Source organism: Pan troglodytes, chromosome 12 (assembly GCF_028858775.2).
Source record: "Pan troglodytes isolate AG18354 chromosome 12, NHGRI_mPanTro3-v2.0_pri, whole genome shotgun sequence".
Taxonomy (NCBI): domain Eukaryota; kingdom Metazoa; phylum Chordata; class Mammalia; order Primates; family Hominidae; genus Pan; species Pan troglodytes.
The window spans coordinates 97,086,290-97,100,572 of NC_072410.2; the positions used below are offsets into that span (position 1 = coordinate 97,086,290).

Here is a 14,283-nt window from a genome sequence, read left to right on the forward strand (position 1 = left end):
GATACTTGTCTGCTGTTATTAATAATAAAATTATATGTCTTTGAAGGTACTCAGTATAGTCACTAAAAGGAATTATAAGAGAGAAGTTTCTCAACAGAGATAAGTTTAAATCTTTAAGTCTCTCTCTTTTTTTAAACGATAGGGTCTCATACTGTCACCCCCTAGGCTGGAGTGCAACCTCCCAAGTAGCTGGGACTACAAGTTTATGCCACCGTGTCCAGCTATTTAAAAAAATTTTTTTTCTAGAGACAGGGTCTCATTATGTTGCCTAGGCTGGTGTCGAACTCTTGGCCTCAAGTGATCCTCCCACCTCAGACTCCCAAAGTGCCGGGATTATAGGTGTGAGCCATGTGCCAGGCCTGTGTTTAAGTCTTATTTGCTGCTTGTAATACTGAGTCTTTAATATTTTAAAAGTTAGAACAAGCCTGGACAACATAGCAAGACCCCATCTTTTAAAAAAAAAACTTAAAAAAATTACCTGGATGTGATAACACATACCTGTGGTCCCAGCTACTCAGGAGGCGAAGGTAGGAGATTGCTTGAGCCTCGGAGGTCAAGGCTGCAGTGGGGTGCGATCATGTCACTGCACTCCAGCCTGGGCAACAGAGTGAGACCCTGTCTCAAAAATAACATATAATAATTTTAAAAGTTAGAGTAGTATTTAAGTTTCATAGAGCAGTACTTAGCATTAAGTCAACTCTGGGAAATGTTTATACTGGTGGGTCCTGTAATTTTCATGATTTATTTTGGTTGGCTTAGTTAAATGCTGTGGTTTAATTTGTTAAAAAGGGTGTTTGGCTTAAAGGTAAACATTCTAAGCAGTTTGTCCTGGTAATTGCAGATAGCTTTATTGTCACTTTTCTGGGCTGCAGAGTAGAATTATTATATTTTCTAGTGGAGTTATTCTGGCTTTTTGTTTTCTGTTTGTAATCAGGTAGTATTTGGGGTAGGCGAGGAAATGTATAGTCTTGAGATTTCTGCAAGACGTTGTTAAGAAAATATTAATAGTTTTAACTTTTACTTTTGTCTCTTTAAAAACATTGGCCAAGTAAAAAAGACAGACAATAATAAGCATTGGCAAGGATATAAAGAAAGTGGCCTTGTACATTCCTGGTGGAATTGTAAAAATAGTGCATCCATTTTGGAAAACAGCTTGGCAATTCCTCAAGTTAAACATAGAGTTATAGTAAGACCCAGCAATTCCACTCCTAGGAATGAACCCAAGAGACTAAAAGCACATACATAAAACATCTGCACACAAATGTTCTTCATAACATTGCTCATAATAGCCAGAAAGTAGAAACAATCCAAATGTTCATCAGCTGATTTATAGACAAAACGTGACATAAGCATGTAATGGAATATTATTTTACGATGAAGTATTTATACATATTGAAACATGGATGAGCCTTCAAAAGTAAGCACTTTGTTGAAAAAGTCATTCACAAACGAGCACTAATGTATGATTTCATTATATGAAATATCCCTAAGAGGCAAATTTATAGAGACAAAAAGTAGATTACTGGTTACCTAGGACCACGGACATAGATGGGGTAAAAGATGAGTAACAGTTAACATGTATGGTGTTTTTTGAGGGGTGATGATTGTACAACTTGGTGAATATACTGAAAGCCATTGAATTTTATGCTTTTTTCCCCAACATTTTCAGAATAAATTTAATTTTGTTAGCTTACTAGGGAAAATTAAATCACTAGTCACACAACAAATTGACTCTGAATGGATTGCAAAACCAAAGTTTAAACCTAAATCCTGATGCTTTTAAAAGAAAACAGAGAATAACATCTTTGTGGTCTTAAGATAGAGAATGATTCCTTAAATAAAACAAAAGATATTTAATATAGTGGGGAAATAACAAATGAGATTATTTAAATATATTTTAAGTATTTCTCAGACAGAAAGAGGAGAAGGAGACTGAGAGAGGGTGTATTAGGTTGTTTTCACACTGCTATAAATACCTGAGACTGGGTAATTTATAAAGGAAAAAGGTTTAGTTGACTCATAGTTAGTTCCACATGGCTGGGGAGGCCTCAGGAAACAACAATCATGGCAGAAGGCGAAGGGGAAGCAACCAACTTCACATGGTGGCAGGAGAGAGAAGCGAGAAAGAGCAGGGAAAACTGCCTTTAAAAACCATCAGATCTCATGAGAACTCACTATCACGAGAACAACGTGGGGGAAGCTGCCCCCATGATCCAATCACCTTCCTACTTCAACAAGCGGGTGATTACAGGTCACTCCGCTGACACGTGGGGATTACAATTCAAAATGAGATTTGGGGCCCAGCGAAGTGGCTCGTGCCTGTAATCCCAGCACTTTGGGAGGCTGAGGTGGGTGGACCACCTGAGGTCAGGAGTTTGAGACCAGCCTGGCTAACATGGTGAAACCCCGTCTCTACTGAAAATACAAAAATTAGCTGGGCATGGTGGTGGGCACCTGTAATCCTAGCTACTCAGGAGGCTGAGGCAGGAGAATCACTTGAACCTGAGAAGCAGAGGTTGCAGTGAGCTGAGATCGTGCCATTGCACTCCAGTCTGGGCGACAAGAGCGAAACTCCATCTCAAAAAAAACAAAAAAAAGATGAGATTTGGGTGGGGACACAGAGCCAAACCATATCAGAAGACTAACTAAAAAAGGACGTCTACCTAGCATATATAAAGAACTACCACAAGTCAACAAGAAAAAGACAGCTATTAATAAAACCACGAGAAGACAGGCAAAATGAAATAACAGTCTTCAAAATAGAGGTTATTCAATGACTAAAAAAATGTTAACAAGTGTTCAACTTTCTTAGCAATCTGAGAAAGCCTGATATAAACACAGCAACCAGGAGATTGAAATGAAAATGACAGAGAATACCAAGTGTTGGCAAGGATGTAGAAAACTTATACACTGCTAGTGGCTTCAAAATTTTGTACAAACATTTTGGAAAACTGGCAGTATCACCTAAAACTGAAGAGATGTAAACATAAAACACAATTCCGCTACTACATATATACCCCCAAATTTTTATGTGTCACCAATGCATTTTCTAGAATTTAGATACTAGTACTATTCCTAATATTCCCAGATGAAAAACACTCACATGTACATAAGCAGTGGAATAATTGTGTGATATTTTCACAACAGAATTCAATGCTATTAAATGATTCACAACATGGAAAACTACATATAAATTCAAAACAGCCTACAGAATGTAAAAAGACATGTACAAAAGAGTTCCTGCTGCACAATATTTATATAAAGTGTAAAAGAGGTAAAAGTAACCTCTGCTGTTAGATGTCAGTGTAGTGCTCATACTTGAAGATTGTGACCGGCTGGGATCACAAAAAGATAGCTGTGGGCTTAAAATATCCTTTCTTAAAAAATTTAAATATAAAAAGCCTCAGTGTGCTACCCACTTGTGATCTGTGTACATATGTTTAAATATTTTATTTTTTTTTTAACTTTTATTTTAGGTTTGGGGTACATGTGCAGGTTGTTTGTATAGGTAAATTATATGTCATGGGGGCTTGGTGTACAGAATACTTTGTCACCCAGGAAATAAGCATAGTACCTGATAGGTAGTTTTTAAATCCTTACCCTCCTTCCACCTCCACCCTCAAGTAGGCCTCAAATTTTATACTTTAGGCAAGATGTATAGTATATGAATTACATATATATATATTATTTTTTCTTCTGTGATGGAGTCTCACTGTGTTGCCCAGGCTAGAGTACAGTGGCGTGATCTCAGCTTACTGCAACCTCCGCCTCCCAGGTTCAAGTGATTCTCCTGCCTCAGCCTCCTGAGTAGCTGGGACTACAGGTGTCTGCCACCACACCCAGCTAATTTTTGTATTTTAGTAGAGGCGGGGTTTCACCATGTTGGCCAGGCTGGTCTTGAACTCCTAACCTCAAGTGTTCCACCTGCCTCGGCCTCCCAAAGTTCTAGGATTATAGGTGTGAGCCACCGTGCCCAGCTGCATAGTATATAAATTTTATCTTAAGCTATTTTTTAAAAATTGGTCAGTATCAGTATACTGAGGCTATGATTTTTGGGTTTTTTTTTTTTGAGATGGAGTCTCTCTCTGTCGCCCAGGCTGGAGTGCAGTGGTGCGATCTCGGCTCACTGCAAGCTCTGCCTCCCAGGTTCATGCCATTCTCCTGCTTCAGCCTCCTGAGTAGCTGGGACTACAAGCGCCCGCCACCACACCCAGCTAATTTTTTTGTATTTTTAGTAGAGATGGGGTTTCACTGTGTTAGCCAGGATGGTCTCGATCTCCTGACCTCGTGATCCGCCCGCCTTGGCCTCCCAAAGTGCTGGGATTACAGGCGTGAGCCACCGCGCCTGGCCAAGGCTATGATTTCTTTTTGCAGCTGAACTGTCTTGAATTATTCAACTCCATTTTTAAACATCAAGCTTTTTGTACATCAGCTCTTTTCCATATATAAATTATATACTTTTTCATAAAGGTTGGGATACAGAACTAAACTAAGTATGACGATAAGTCAGCATCTTTTTTTTTTTTTGAGATGGACTCTCGCTCTGTCACCCAGGCTGGAGTGCAACGGTGCGATCTCGGCTCACTGCAGCCTCCGCCTCCAGGGTTCAAGGGATTCTCCTGCTCAGCCTCCTGAGTGCCTGGGATTACAGGCACATGCCACCACACCCGGCTAATTTTTGTATTTTTAGTAGAGTTGGGGTTTCACCATATTGGTCAGGCTGGTCTTGAACTCCTGACTTCAGTCGATCCGCCTGCCTCAGCCTCCCAAAGTATTGGGATTACAGGCGTTAGCCACCACGCCCAGCCAAGTCATCATCTTAATTGTTTGGTGCTATCTTCTTTAAATGCATCTACTGTGCATTCCTTTCTTAGGACATCTAAGTAAATTGAAATACTATAGTCCAAAACTTGCATACTCCAATGAGCTATGCTTCTACATTTTTATGTCCGGTAGCTAGCTACAGAACGTATGTACCCTTTTTTTTTTTTTTTTTTTTTTTTGAGACCGAGTTTCGCTCTTGTTGCTCAGGCTGGAGTGCAGTGGCACGATCTCCTCACCACATCTTCCGCCTCCCAGGTTCAAGCGATTCTCCTCCCTCAGCCTCCTGAGTAGCTGGGATTACAGGCATACACCACCACACCCGGCTAATTTTGTATTTTTAGTAGAGATAGGGTTTCTCCATGTTGGTCAGGCTGTTCTTGAACTCCGACCTCAGGTCATCCGCCCACCTTGGCCTCCCAAAGTGCTGGGATTGGAGGCATGAGCCACCGCACACGGCCTTGTATGTACTTTTATGACATCTTAAAGCTTATTGCCCTTACCATGGGATATCATTTTGCTATTTGGACCTTTTCAGTCCAACTACTATGAATAGGGGAAGACTTTAGTAAACATTCATTCTTCAAGAGTCATCACTAGCAGTAGTGATTATAATTTTTTTTTAATAAGGGTACTGAACCAGCAATTTCTGTATTTATCGTAAACACTACTCACATATTGTTTAATTTTATAGAACATAAATATCTACTTGCTGTTGAAGAGGTATAGATTCTTAAAGAACCCTTGTTCGCATAAGACCCACTCAGGTCTGGCTAAGCTCTGCCAGGCAATATAAAACAGCTAGTGATGAAGTAGAGAGTGGTTACATCTTATGCAAATTCAAATTGCTTCCATTAGAGAAATCTTAAAATGCCCTCTCACGTTGGTAAGCCTATAACTATTGATTTAAAGGATGAAGGAATGTAAGGATTAAAACTATGGTAGAGTTTTGAGGTCGAATGGCCTTAATGTCTTTATTTTAAACTGCCAACCCAAGGCCCTTCCACTGTATCATGTTGTCATTAGATTTACTGTGAGACCACAGATACTGTCTTAAAGGCCCTAGAATCTTTTCTAAGTTTTATCTGATTTGATGAGTCATTCTTCAGTCAATTCTATTGAAAAAGTAATAAATGAAAAGTAATGAATACTAACACTCATCCCTTCCCTATCCTATCATCCTTCATTAGAACTTTCTGAGGAAAAAAACTGAAAAGGGAGGCTGTTTGCACTAAAACTCCAAAAAGTACATCGTTCCCAAAAGTGTTTGGTCATAGTTCTTACTCCAGGTGGCAGCATATGATTGGGGAAGGAATGGTGCTTGGTATCTCTGTTAACAAAAATCTTTTATTGTCACTTTTTTTTCCCTAGTATCGTCGTCCTCCCCGCAGTCAGGCTGCCCGTCACCCACCATTCCAGCAGGTAAAGTCATTTCTCCATCACAGAAGCACAGCAAGAAGGCACTAAAGCAGGTAAGCATTGCTAGTCTGTATTTATCAAGTAGAATTTCCTGTATTTAAAACACACACCTCTGGCAGTCATCGGATATTTTTTGAAAATTTTTTACATTGGGCCCTTGCCAGTGGAACTTTCATGCAGTAGCCCAATGTGGTTTTAGTAATTTATGCACCTCTTTGTAACACATGTTACATACGTTTTTGGTAGATACTTTGTTTTTTTGAGACGGAGTCTCAGTTGCCAGGCTGGAGTACAGTGGTGCAATCTCAGCTCACTGCAACGTCTGCTTCCCAGGTTCAAGCAATTCTCCTGCCTCAGCCTCCCAAGTAGCTGGGACTACAGGCACCCGCCACCACCCCCAGCTAATTTTTGTATTTTTAGTAGAGACAGGGTTTCACCATGTTGGCCAGGATGGTCTCAATCTCTTGACCTTGTGATCTGCCCACCTTGGCCTCCCAAGGTGCTGGGATTACAGGCGTGTGCCACCACACCTGGCCGGTAGATACTCTTTTTATCACATTTTTAAAGTGTCTAATTTGTTCGTAGTTTGCTCACAATCTTTTGTTTGTTTGTGTATGTGTTTTAAAATCATGAATAGGTATTGAATTTTTCAGGTTTGTTTTCTTTGGGATTTATTGAGATGATCACATAGATTTTTCTCTTTTAATCTACTAACACACAGAATTACACACAGCTAGATTTTCTTTTCTTTCTTTTTGTCTTTTTTGAGACGGAGTTTCGCTCTTGTTGCCTAGTGCAACCTCTGCCTCCCGGGTTCAAGCAATTCTCCTGCCTCAGCCTTCCAAGTAGCTGGGATTACAGGCACCCATCACCACGCCTGGCTAATTTTTGTGTTTTTAGTAGAGACAGGGTTTCACCATGTTGGTCAGGCTGGTCTTGAACTGCTGACCTCAAGTGATTCAACTGCCTCGACCTCCCAAAGTGCTGAGATTACAGGCGTGAGCCACCGCACCTGGCCTAGATTTTTTAATATTACACTGTACATAACTTGGTTGGGTGCAGTGACTCACGCCTGTAATCCTAGCACTTTGGGAGGCCAAGGCAGGCGGATCACCTGAGGTCAGGAGTTCAGAGACCTCCTGTAATCCCAGCTACTTTGGAGGATGAGATGAGAGAATCATTTGAACCCAGGACGTGGAGATTACAGTGAGCCGAGATCATGCCACTGCACTCCAGCCTGGGCAACAGAGCAAGACCCCGTCTGAAAAAAAAATTAAATAATAAAAAATAAATGAATGTACACGATCACAGCAGAAATAGATGCAATCAAGTGGTTCTAATAAATTTTACGTTAACCTGAAATTACATGTGTCCTGTGAGGAGCAAGGAATGAATACTGGTGACTGCACTTGCAGGAATTTATGAACATCTTCTGATCTAATTGCAAAGAATGAGAGAATAAGCCATAATCAATGGTCAGTCAATACTGCCATTTTATGTACTTTGTGCTTCTGCCTCACCTGTTATAAATGTAGGTGAGGCTAAGCGAGACATAGAGCTCTCTCAGTTGCTTTTCTGCATTGGCAACTTAGAGTGAGGAGATCATTTGTTGCCACTGTGCCTATAGCATAGCCAGAGATACGTGTGAAATGTTAAGCAGGAGGAAAACTATTGGGAAAAGAGAATAGGAAACCAGAAGTAGCCAGTTACTCCACACTTTTCTACATGACGGTCTTAAAAGCTTGAAACTGGCAACCTCGCAAAGTCAAACTTCAGTTTTTTTCCTGAAATTACTTTCTTCGTTTCTTTTTTTTTTTTTTTTTTTTTTTAAAGAAAACCTTAAGTTAAAAGTTGCCTTCATAATGTTTTTGTGATTAAAATTTGGGTATTTCTTGTTTTTTTCCTGTTCATTTTAAATAGTATTATCAAGTATATTTTATAAATTAAGAACCTCATAGAAATCAAAATATTCTGAAGTAGACAGAAGGAACCACACTGTTGTTAGAACCAGTATTGTCTAGTCTTCTCCCTCTGTTTACTGCATTGCTGTAAATTGCTGAAATTTGATAATTGGGACAAATCTCATTGCTGTCACCCAAGACAACTGATGTAGTTATTTACAAACTTCTGTAAAAATATTGTATCTCTGAAGCCTGCGTAAACTGAATATTTACATTTCTACGTAGGTTTGATGCAGATAGGGCTCTTTTTGTTATAAGGCTTAGAATTTCATTTCTAGAAATGATTGAAAACGTACTGTCTCTGCTTTACAAGACTGGGAAGTTTTTGGCTTACCTAGTGATTTTTTTAAGTTCCAAAAAATGCTAATGACTATTTTTCACATTTATATAAAGGAATGATACTGGCAAAAACTATCCAAACTCTAAGAATCACTTAGGCCTTGTGTTTAGTTGGCTTAATTTAAATTGATAAGAACAGATACTACACTTGATCTTAGCCAAAAGGCCAAGAAGCGAGAGTTAGCTTAATTTAGGTTTTTGTTTGCTTTGATAGATTTCAAAGAAATTGAACGATCAGCATGCTTCTTGCCATTTAAAAAAGAAGTAATTTATATTATTACTAAAAAACTGATTGGTTTTGTTTCTTATAGTCTGTTTTATCTTTATAGGCGCTAAAGCAGCAACAGCAGAAGAAGCAGCAGCAGCAATGCAGGCCAAGCATATCCATCTCCTCCAACCAGCATCTCTCTCTAAAGACTGTCAAAGCAGCCAGTGACTCTGTACCTGCCAAACCTGGTAGGCAGTTTGGGCAGTTTTTCAATGGAAGTTTCTTTTTCCTAGTATTTTTATGTTGGTTTTCCTAATTTGTTTATGACATCATTTATTTTTAAATTATATTTACTTACACAATCCTTGTACTGCCAAAACATCAGTATAAATCCAGGATAAATGGGAAAAGTTGTGTGCAAAATAATCATGCAGTTATTAAAAAATAACTCAGAGCCCAGGAGTTCAAGACCAGCCTGGGCAAAATAGTGAGACCCTGTCTCAACAACAACACAGAAAATTAGCCGGGTGTGGTGGGGCACACCTGTAGCCCCAGCTACTCGGGAAGCTGAGGTGGGAGGATTGGTTGAGCTCGGGAAGTCAAGACTGCCATTAGCCCTGATCTCACCACTGCACTGCAGCCTGAATGACAGAGCGAGACACTGTTTCCAAAAAAAATGTTAGCACTGGGATTTGCATATAAGAAGGAAATAAATGACTGACTTTAAAGATGGTCTAATCTAATAAATGTTTGGAAACCTCTAATCAGCAACCTTAAAATCTGATGTTTCCAAGAGGCTCAAACTAAACTCTTAGCCAGTTTTCTGTAAAAATAACAGGGTTTCCTAAGAATACATACAACCTTTGAGTTTCTTTTGGACATGTCTGTAAGGTCTTTGGCTCTTTTGTTGTGGTTGCTTGTTTGTTTCTACTCTAAACTTTCTAGACACAGACTCTGTATTGTATTACATAATTCAGTTTGATACCATAAGCTAATTCTACGGGCCTGCCAGACTCAATCTGAATCTTACAGAACTGCATTTTTATGAGAAAGGAAATTTACCACTAGAAGCAAATAGTATGCTGGGAGGAAAAACAGGGTTTTATTTTACTCTTTGACTTTAATTTTCAAACTCAAAACACATTAGGGAGGGTCACATTGCCTCATACATAACTTCATTTAGTGAATGTTGAATGATTGATTAATTGATTCTGTCTATAATCTCAGTGCTACCAGTCTTTATACGTATTTTTTTCTCCTAGCAACATGGGAAGGAAAGCAATCTGATGGACAGACAGGCAGCCCTCAAAACTCAAACTCCAGCTTTTCTTCCTCAGTTAAAGTGGAAAATACTTTACTAGGCTTGGGGAAGAAGTCATTCCAGAGATCTGAGAGACTCCATACCAGTAAGTTTGCTTACAAAGACTTCAGTTTTCATTGCCATGATTTATCAGCTACATGTTTGAAATTCATCAGCTACCTGGCTTAGGTACTTATAACTTAGATTTGAGTTACATAGCAAAGATTAGACATAAGTTTTTTTGTTGCTAATATAATTACTGTTAAGAAATGAAAAGTAACAGGAACAGAATTGATTTAGTATGTCTTTCTCCTGCTATCCCCTGTTTACCTTTGAGCTCTTGACTGTATTCATGTTCTTCCTGTCTTCCTCTTAACAAACGTTATTTCAGAGAAAGATCTATTATCAGTCATTTTGTGGTTTATTTCCCTTTCTGCCAATAGGTTGCTTTGTCCAGCATTATTCATGTTTTATTTCTGTGTAAAGAAAGATAGAAGGGCGTATGATTAAATATATATGACAGACTGAAATTTCTTCTCTCTGTTCCTTTTGAAATCCCACTGAAATGATAATATGGAAATACAAAAGATCAAATCCATACAGGTGAAGAAAACAAGGAGACCACAGCTGGGCAAGAGATGTCAGCAAATTTTGAGAGATGAAAACTGGATAGAATTTTTCACTGAGCTGAAGAGCAGTTGCCAGGGATAAAGCAGCCACATAAGGCTGCAGAACACCGGGAAGGCTCAAGAATTGGAGATATGATGTATTACAGAAGAGAAGGGGGGAATTTTGTTTGAAAGTTAGTAAGAAGCAGTTTGATGCCTTACCCCAGCAGGAGACAGGAGGTTTATTTTGAGGTGAAATTTGAACCAGAGAAACTCCAAATTCAGGGATATCAAACATAGCTGGGGGCAGATGAAGAGGCACTGTACTGAAATCTGGAAAATCAAGTAAAATGTAAATACTGTAAATACTGAATAGGGATTCTCCTCCTTGGCTTCCAAAATGCTACTAACAAGGCATATTTCTAACACCACTACTTCCTTCTTCCTCCCATCGTGTTCCAGCTTGAGATTGGTGGATTGGTACCTAAAGACATTGAATAGTCTTAGAAAAAAGTCTGCAGGCAAATGTATAGGTTCCCAGCTAAGCAGAGATCATCTTGATAATGTTTCAGTAAAGTTGAAGAAATTTCTTAGAAAAATCTGTCAAAGTGAAAAAGAGGTTCAGTAGGAGAGAAAAAGTAAGAAACTTGGAACACCAATCTAGGTCGTACAATGTCTCACATAGTAGGACTATCAGAAAGGAAGAACAGAGTGTGATAAAAAACAATATAAGAACATTATTTAGAATAAAAAGCCACAGAATTCCAGATTAAAAATGTGTAATAGGCATTAAGAAACATGAGTGAAAAGAAACCTATGCCAAGGCATGTTTTTTTTTAAAGATCTCGAAACATATGGGGTCATGAAAAGGTAACAAAAAGCCTCCAGAAAGAAGAAAAATACTTCACATAGAAAGATTCAAGAATTGGGAGTACAGACATCCTTAGCAGCAACATGGAAACTAAAAGTGCAGCAGTGCTGACACATTCTGAGGGAAATTTATTCTGTATTCATTTACATATTCCAGACTGATCTAAACTATAAAGTGTGAGAACAGAATTAACAATAATTTAAACAATGCTTTGTAAAAAAAAAAAAAAAAAAATCAAAAAACCTTAGTTTGATTCTAGAGGGGATTGTACATTTTTCTTAATGTAGTATATCACATATTTAAACCGAATGTGCCCTTTGATCATCAGTTTCACTGCTAAGAATAAAAATATTTATTAAATATCTATGGAAGAAATGCTAATAAGCCAAACACAGATTTAGAGTCCTAGGGCTGTGATGATGAACAGAGCAATATTTCTTCCTCATGGAGCACATATTCTACTTAAAATCAGTTAAAATTGAAAATTTTAGTAAATTGCGAAAGAAATGTAGAGGTACAAAATTGAGAAATTATGGACCAGGAATTTTTAACTTTCATGGAAAACTAGGAAAAATTAACCATAAAAAAAGAAAGCACCATTTCCATTTATTTAAGTTTGATCTAATGGCTGAGAAGTAAGCAGAAGTCCATGTTCTTTCAAGCAAATGAGCATTAAGGGAAATAGTGTGGAAATTTTTGTAACATAGCCACAATGACTATTTTCTTTTTTTTTTTCTTTTTTTGAGATGGAGTCGCGCTCTGTTGCCCAGGGAGTGCAGTGGCGCAATCTCGGCTCACTGCAAGCTCTGCCTCCCGTGTTCATGTCATTCTCCTGCCTCAGCCTCCTGGGTAGCTGGGACTACAGGTGCCCACCACCACGCCCGGCTAATTTTTTTGTATTTTCAGTAGAGACGGGGTTTCACCGTGTTAGCCAGGATGGTCTTGATCTCCTGACCTCGTGATCTGCCCGCCTTGGCCTCCTAAAGTGCTGGGATTACAGGCATGAGCCACCGCCCCCAGCCACACAATGACTATTTTCAAAACACGTGGAAGAAGTTGTGTAAAACATAAATGATAAAACTAAATTAGCTAATTTATATAAAATACTTTCTAGCTGACATTGGTATCATTTTTATTAACTTCAGTAAAATTGATAATAAATATTTTTACATCCCAGATTCAGTCAGAAGACTAAACATACCTCAGATTTCAAGTATAATATAATAGATTAAGTCAACCTAAATTTAAAAAACTTGGGTAAGTCATCTTTACTAAAATTAGAGGACTTAAACTGACCACTTTGAGGCACAAAAGTATCTTCAGGGTACACAGTTCAGTCAGTAGTAGAAAATAATTCACAACTACTTCCCAGTCTTTTAAGAAGTGAACATTTTAACTGAAGTTTGACTGCGATGTGCAGGTACAATGAATGCATAAATAGTAAAAATTTTTCAAGGAAAGTTGACAGTCCAATTCCATTAATTATATGGGAAAAGCAAACAAAGCTGTTGCTTCTCAAAAGTTTGTAGAGGCACTGCAACATTGTTTATATTAATACAAACATTGTTTATATTAAACAAAAAACTGGTAGCCACCTACCTTTATCATCAGTGGTATTCCATTTAAATTCATCATGGTATATAGCAAGTTTGCCCAACCCACCACAGGCTGCATGTGGCCCAGGATGGCTTTGAATGCTGCTCAACACAAATTTATAAACTTTCTTAAAACATTATGAGATTTTTTTTGGTGATTTTTATTTATTTATCTTTTTGTTATAGCTCATTAGTTAGTGTTAGTGTATTTTATGTGTGGCCCACAACAGTTCTTCTTCCAATGTGGCCCAGGGAAGCCAGAAAATTGGACACCCCTGGTGTATGCATTGGAATGTGATGCAGCTTTTTTTAAAAGAAAGAAGATGAATTTGTAGGTGATAATTTGAAAAATGTCCCAAGATATTTAGTGAAATTAAAAACCAAATATGATTAACATGTACATTGTGATTTCATGTTATCCAATTTAAAATGTCATTTCTGGCAGGAAGGTTGGGTTTGAATGTAGAAACCTTTGTTTTTATTTTGTATCTTTAGGTACTATTTGAATTTATAGACAACATTTACCTCTTAGACACTGTTTTTATTATTCACTTTGAAAAGATTTAAAATTTTATTGTAATTTATTCTTTGTCCCAGGAGTTATTTTGAAGTTTTTTTGGTTTGTTGTTGTTAATTTCCAAATATATAGGGATTTTTGTTTATCTTTTTGTTATGAAGCCTCTGGTCAGATATCATGGACTGTGTGATGCTTATGCCTGTGTGGCATTGTGATGAACAACAGACTTTAAAATCAAATCGCCTGGGTTTAAATTCTACTACACTAACTTAATAATGTGACTTGGGCAAGTTATATCTGGGCCTCACTTTCTTCATCTGTGAAATGGGGAGAAAATAGTTACCTACTTCATAGGGTTGTGTGAAAAATAAATGAGTGAATATATGTAAATGCTTAGAACAGTGTCTGGCACTTAGGAAGCCCTATGTAAGTTGCTGCTGCTGCTGTTGCTCTTACTGCACTACTATTACTCAAAATTTACTGAGACCTCCTTTCTTTGACCTAATGATACTGAATTTAGAAATATACTCTAGTTGTTCAACACAGAATTCTGTGCTTGTTAGATCAAGCTTGTTAATCTGAAATCAGCTTTTTTTTTTTTTTAACATGGAGTCTTGATCTGTCACCCGGGCTGGAGTGCAGTG

At 38.1% G+C, this 14,283-nt stretch overlaps 1 protein-coding gene and 1 pseudogene across 2 annotated transcripts in view; one reads left to right on the plus strand and one right to left on the minus strand.

The window, feature by feature from the left end:
* ASXL2 (ASXL transcriptional regulator 2) overlaps positions 1–14,283 on the plus strand; it is a 146,556-nt gene that overhangs the window by 103,434 nt on the left and 28,839 nt on the right. For both annotated transcript variants that reach the window (XM_054677738.2, XM_016948191.4), the window contains 3 exons: positions 6,193–6,293; positions 8,870–8,996; positions 10,011–10,154. In XM_054677738.2, the coding sequence (XP_054533713.1) occupies positions 6,193–6,293; positions 8,870–8,996; positions 10,011–10,154 (372 nt within the window). The remainder of the gene's footprint in view (positions 1–6,192; positions 6,294–8,869; positions 8,997–10,010; positions 10,155–14,283) is intronic.
* LOC112208304 (U2 spliceosomal RNA) lies at positions 8,548–8,718 on the minus strand (annotated as a pseudogene).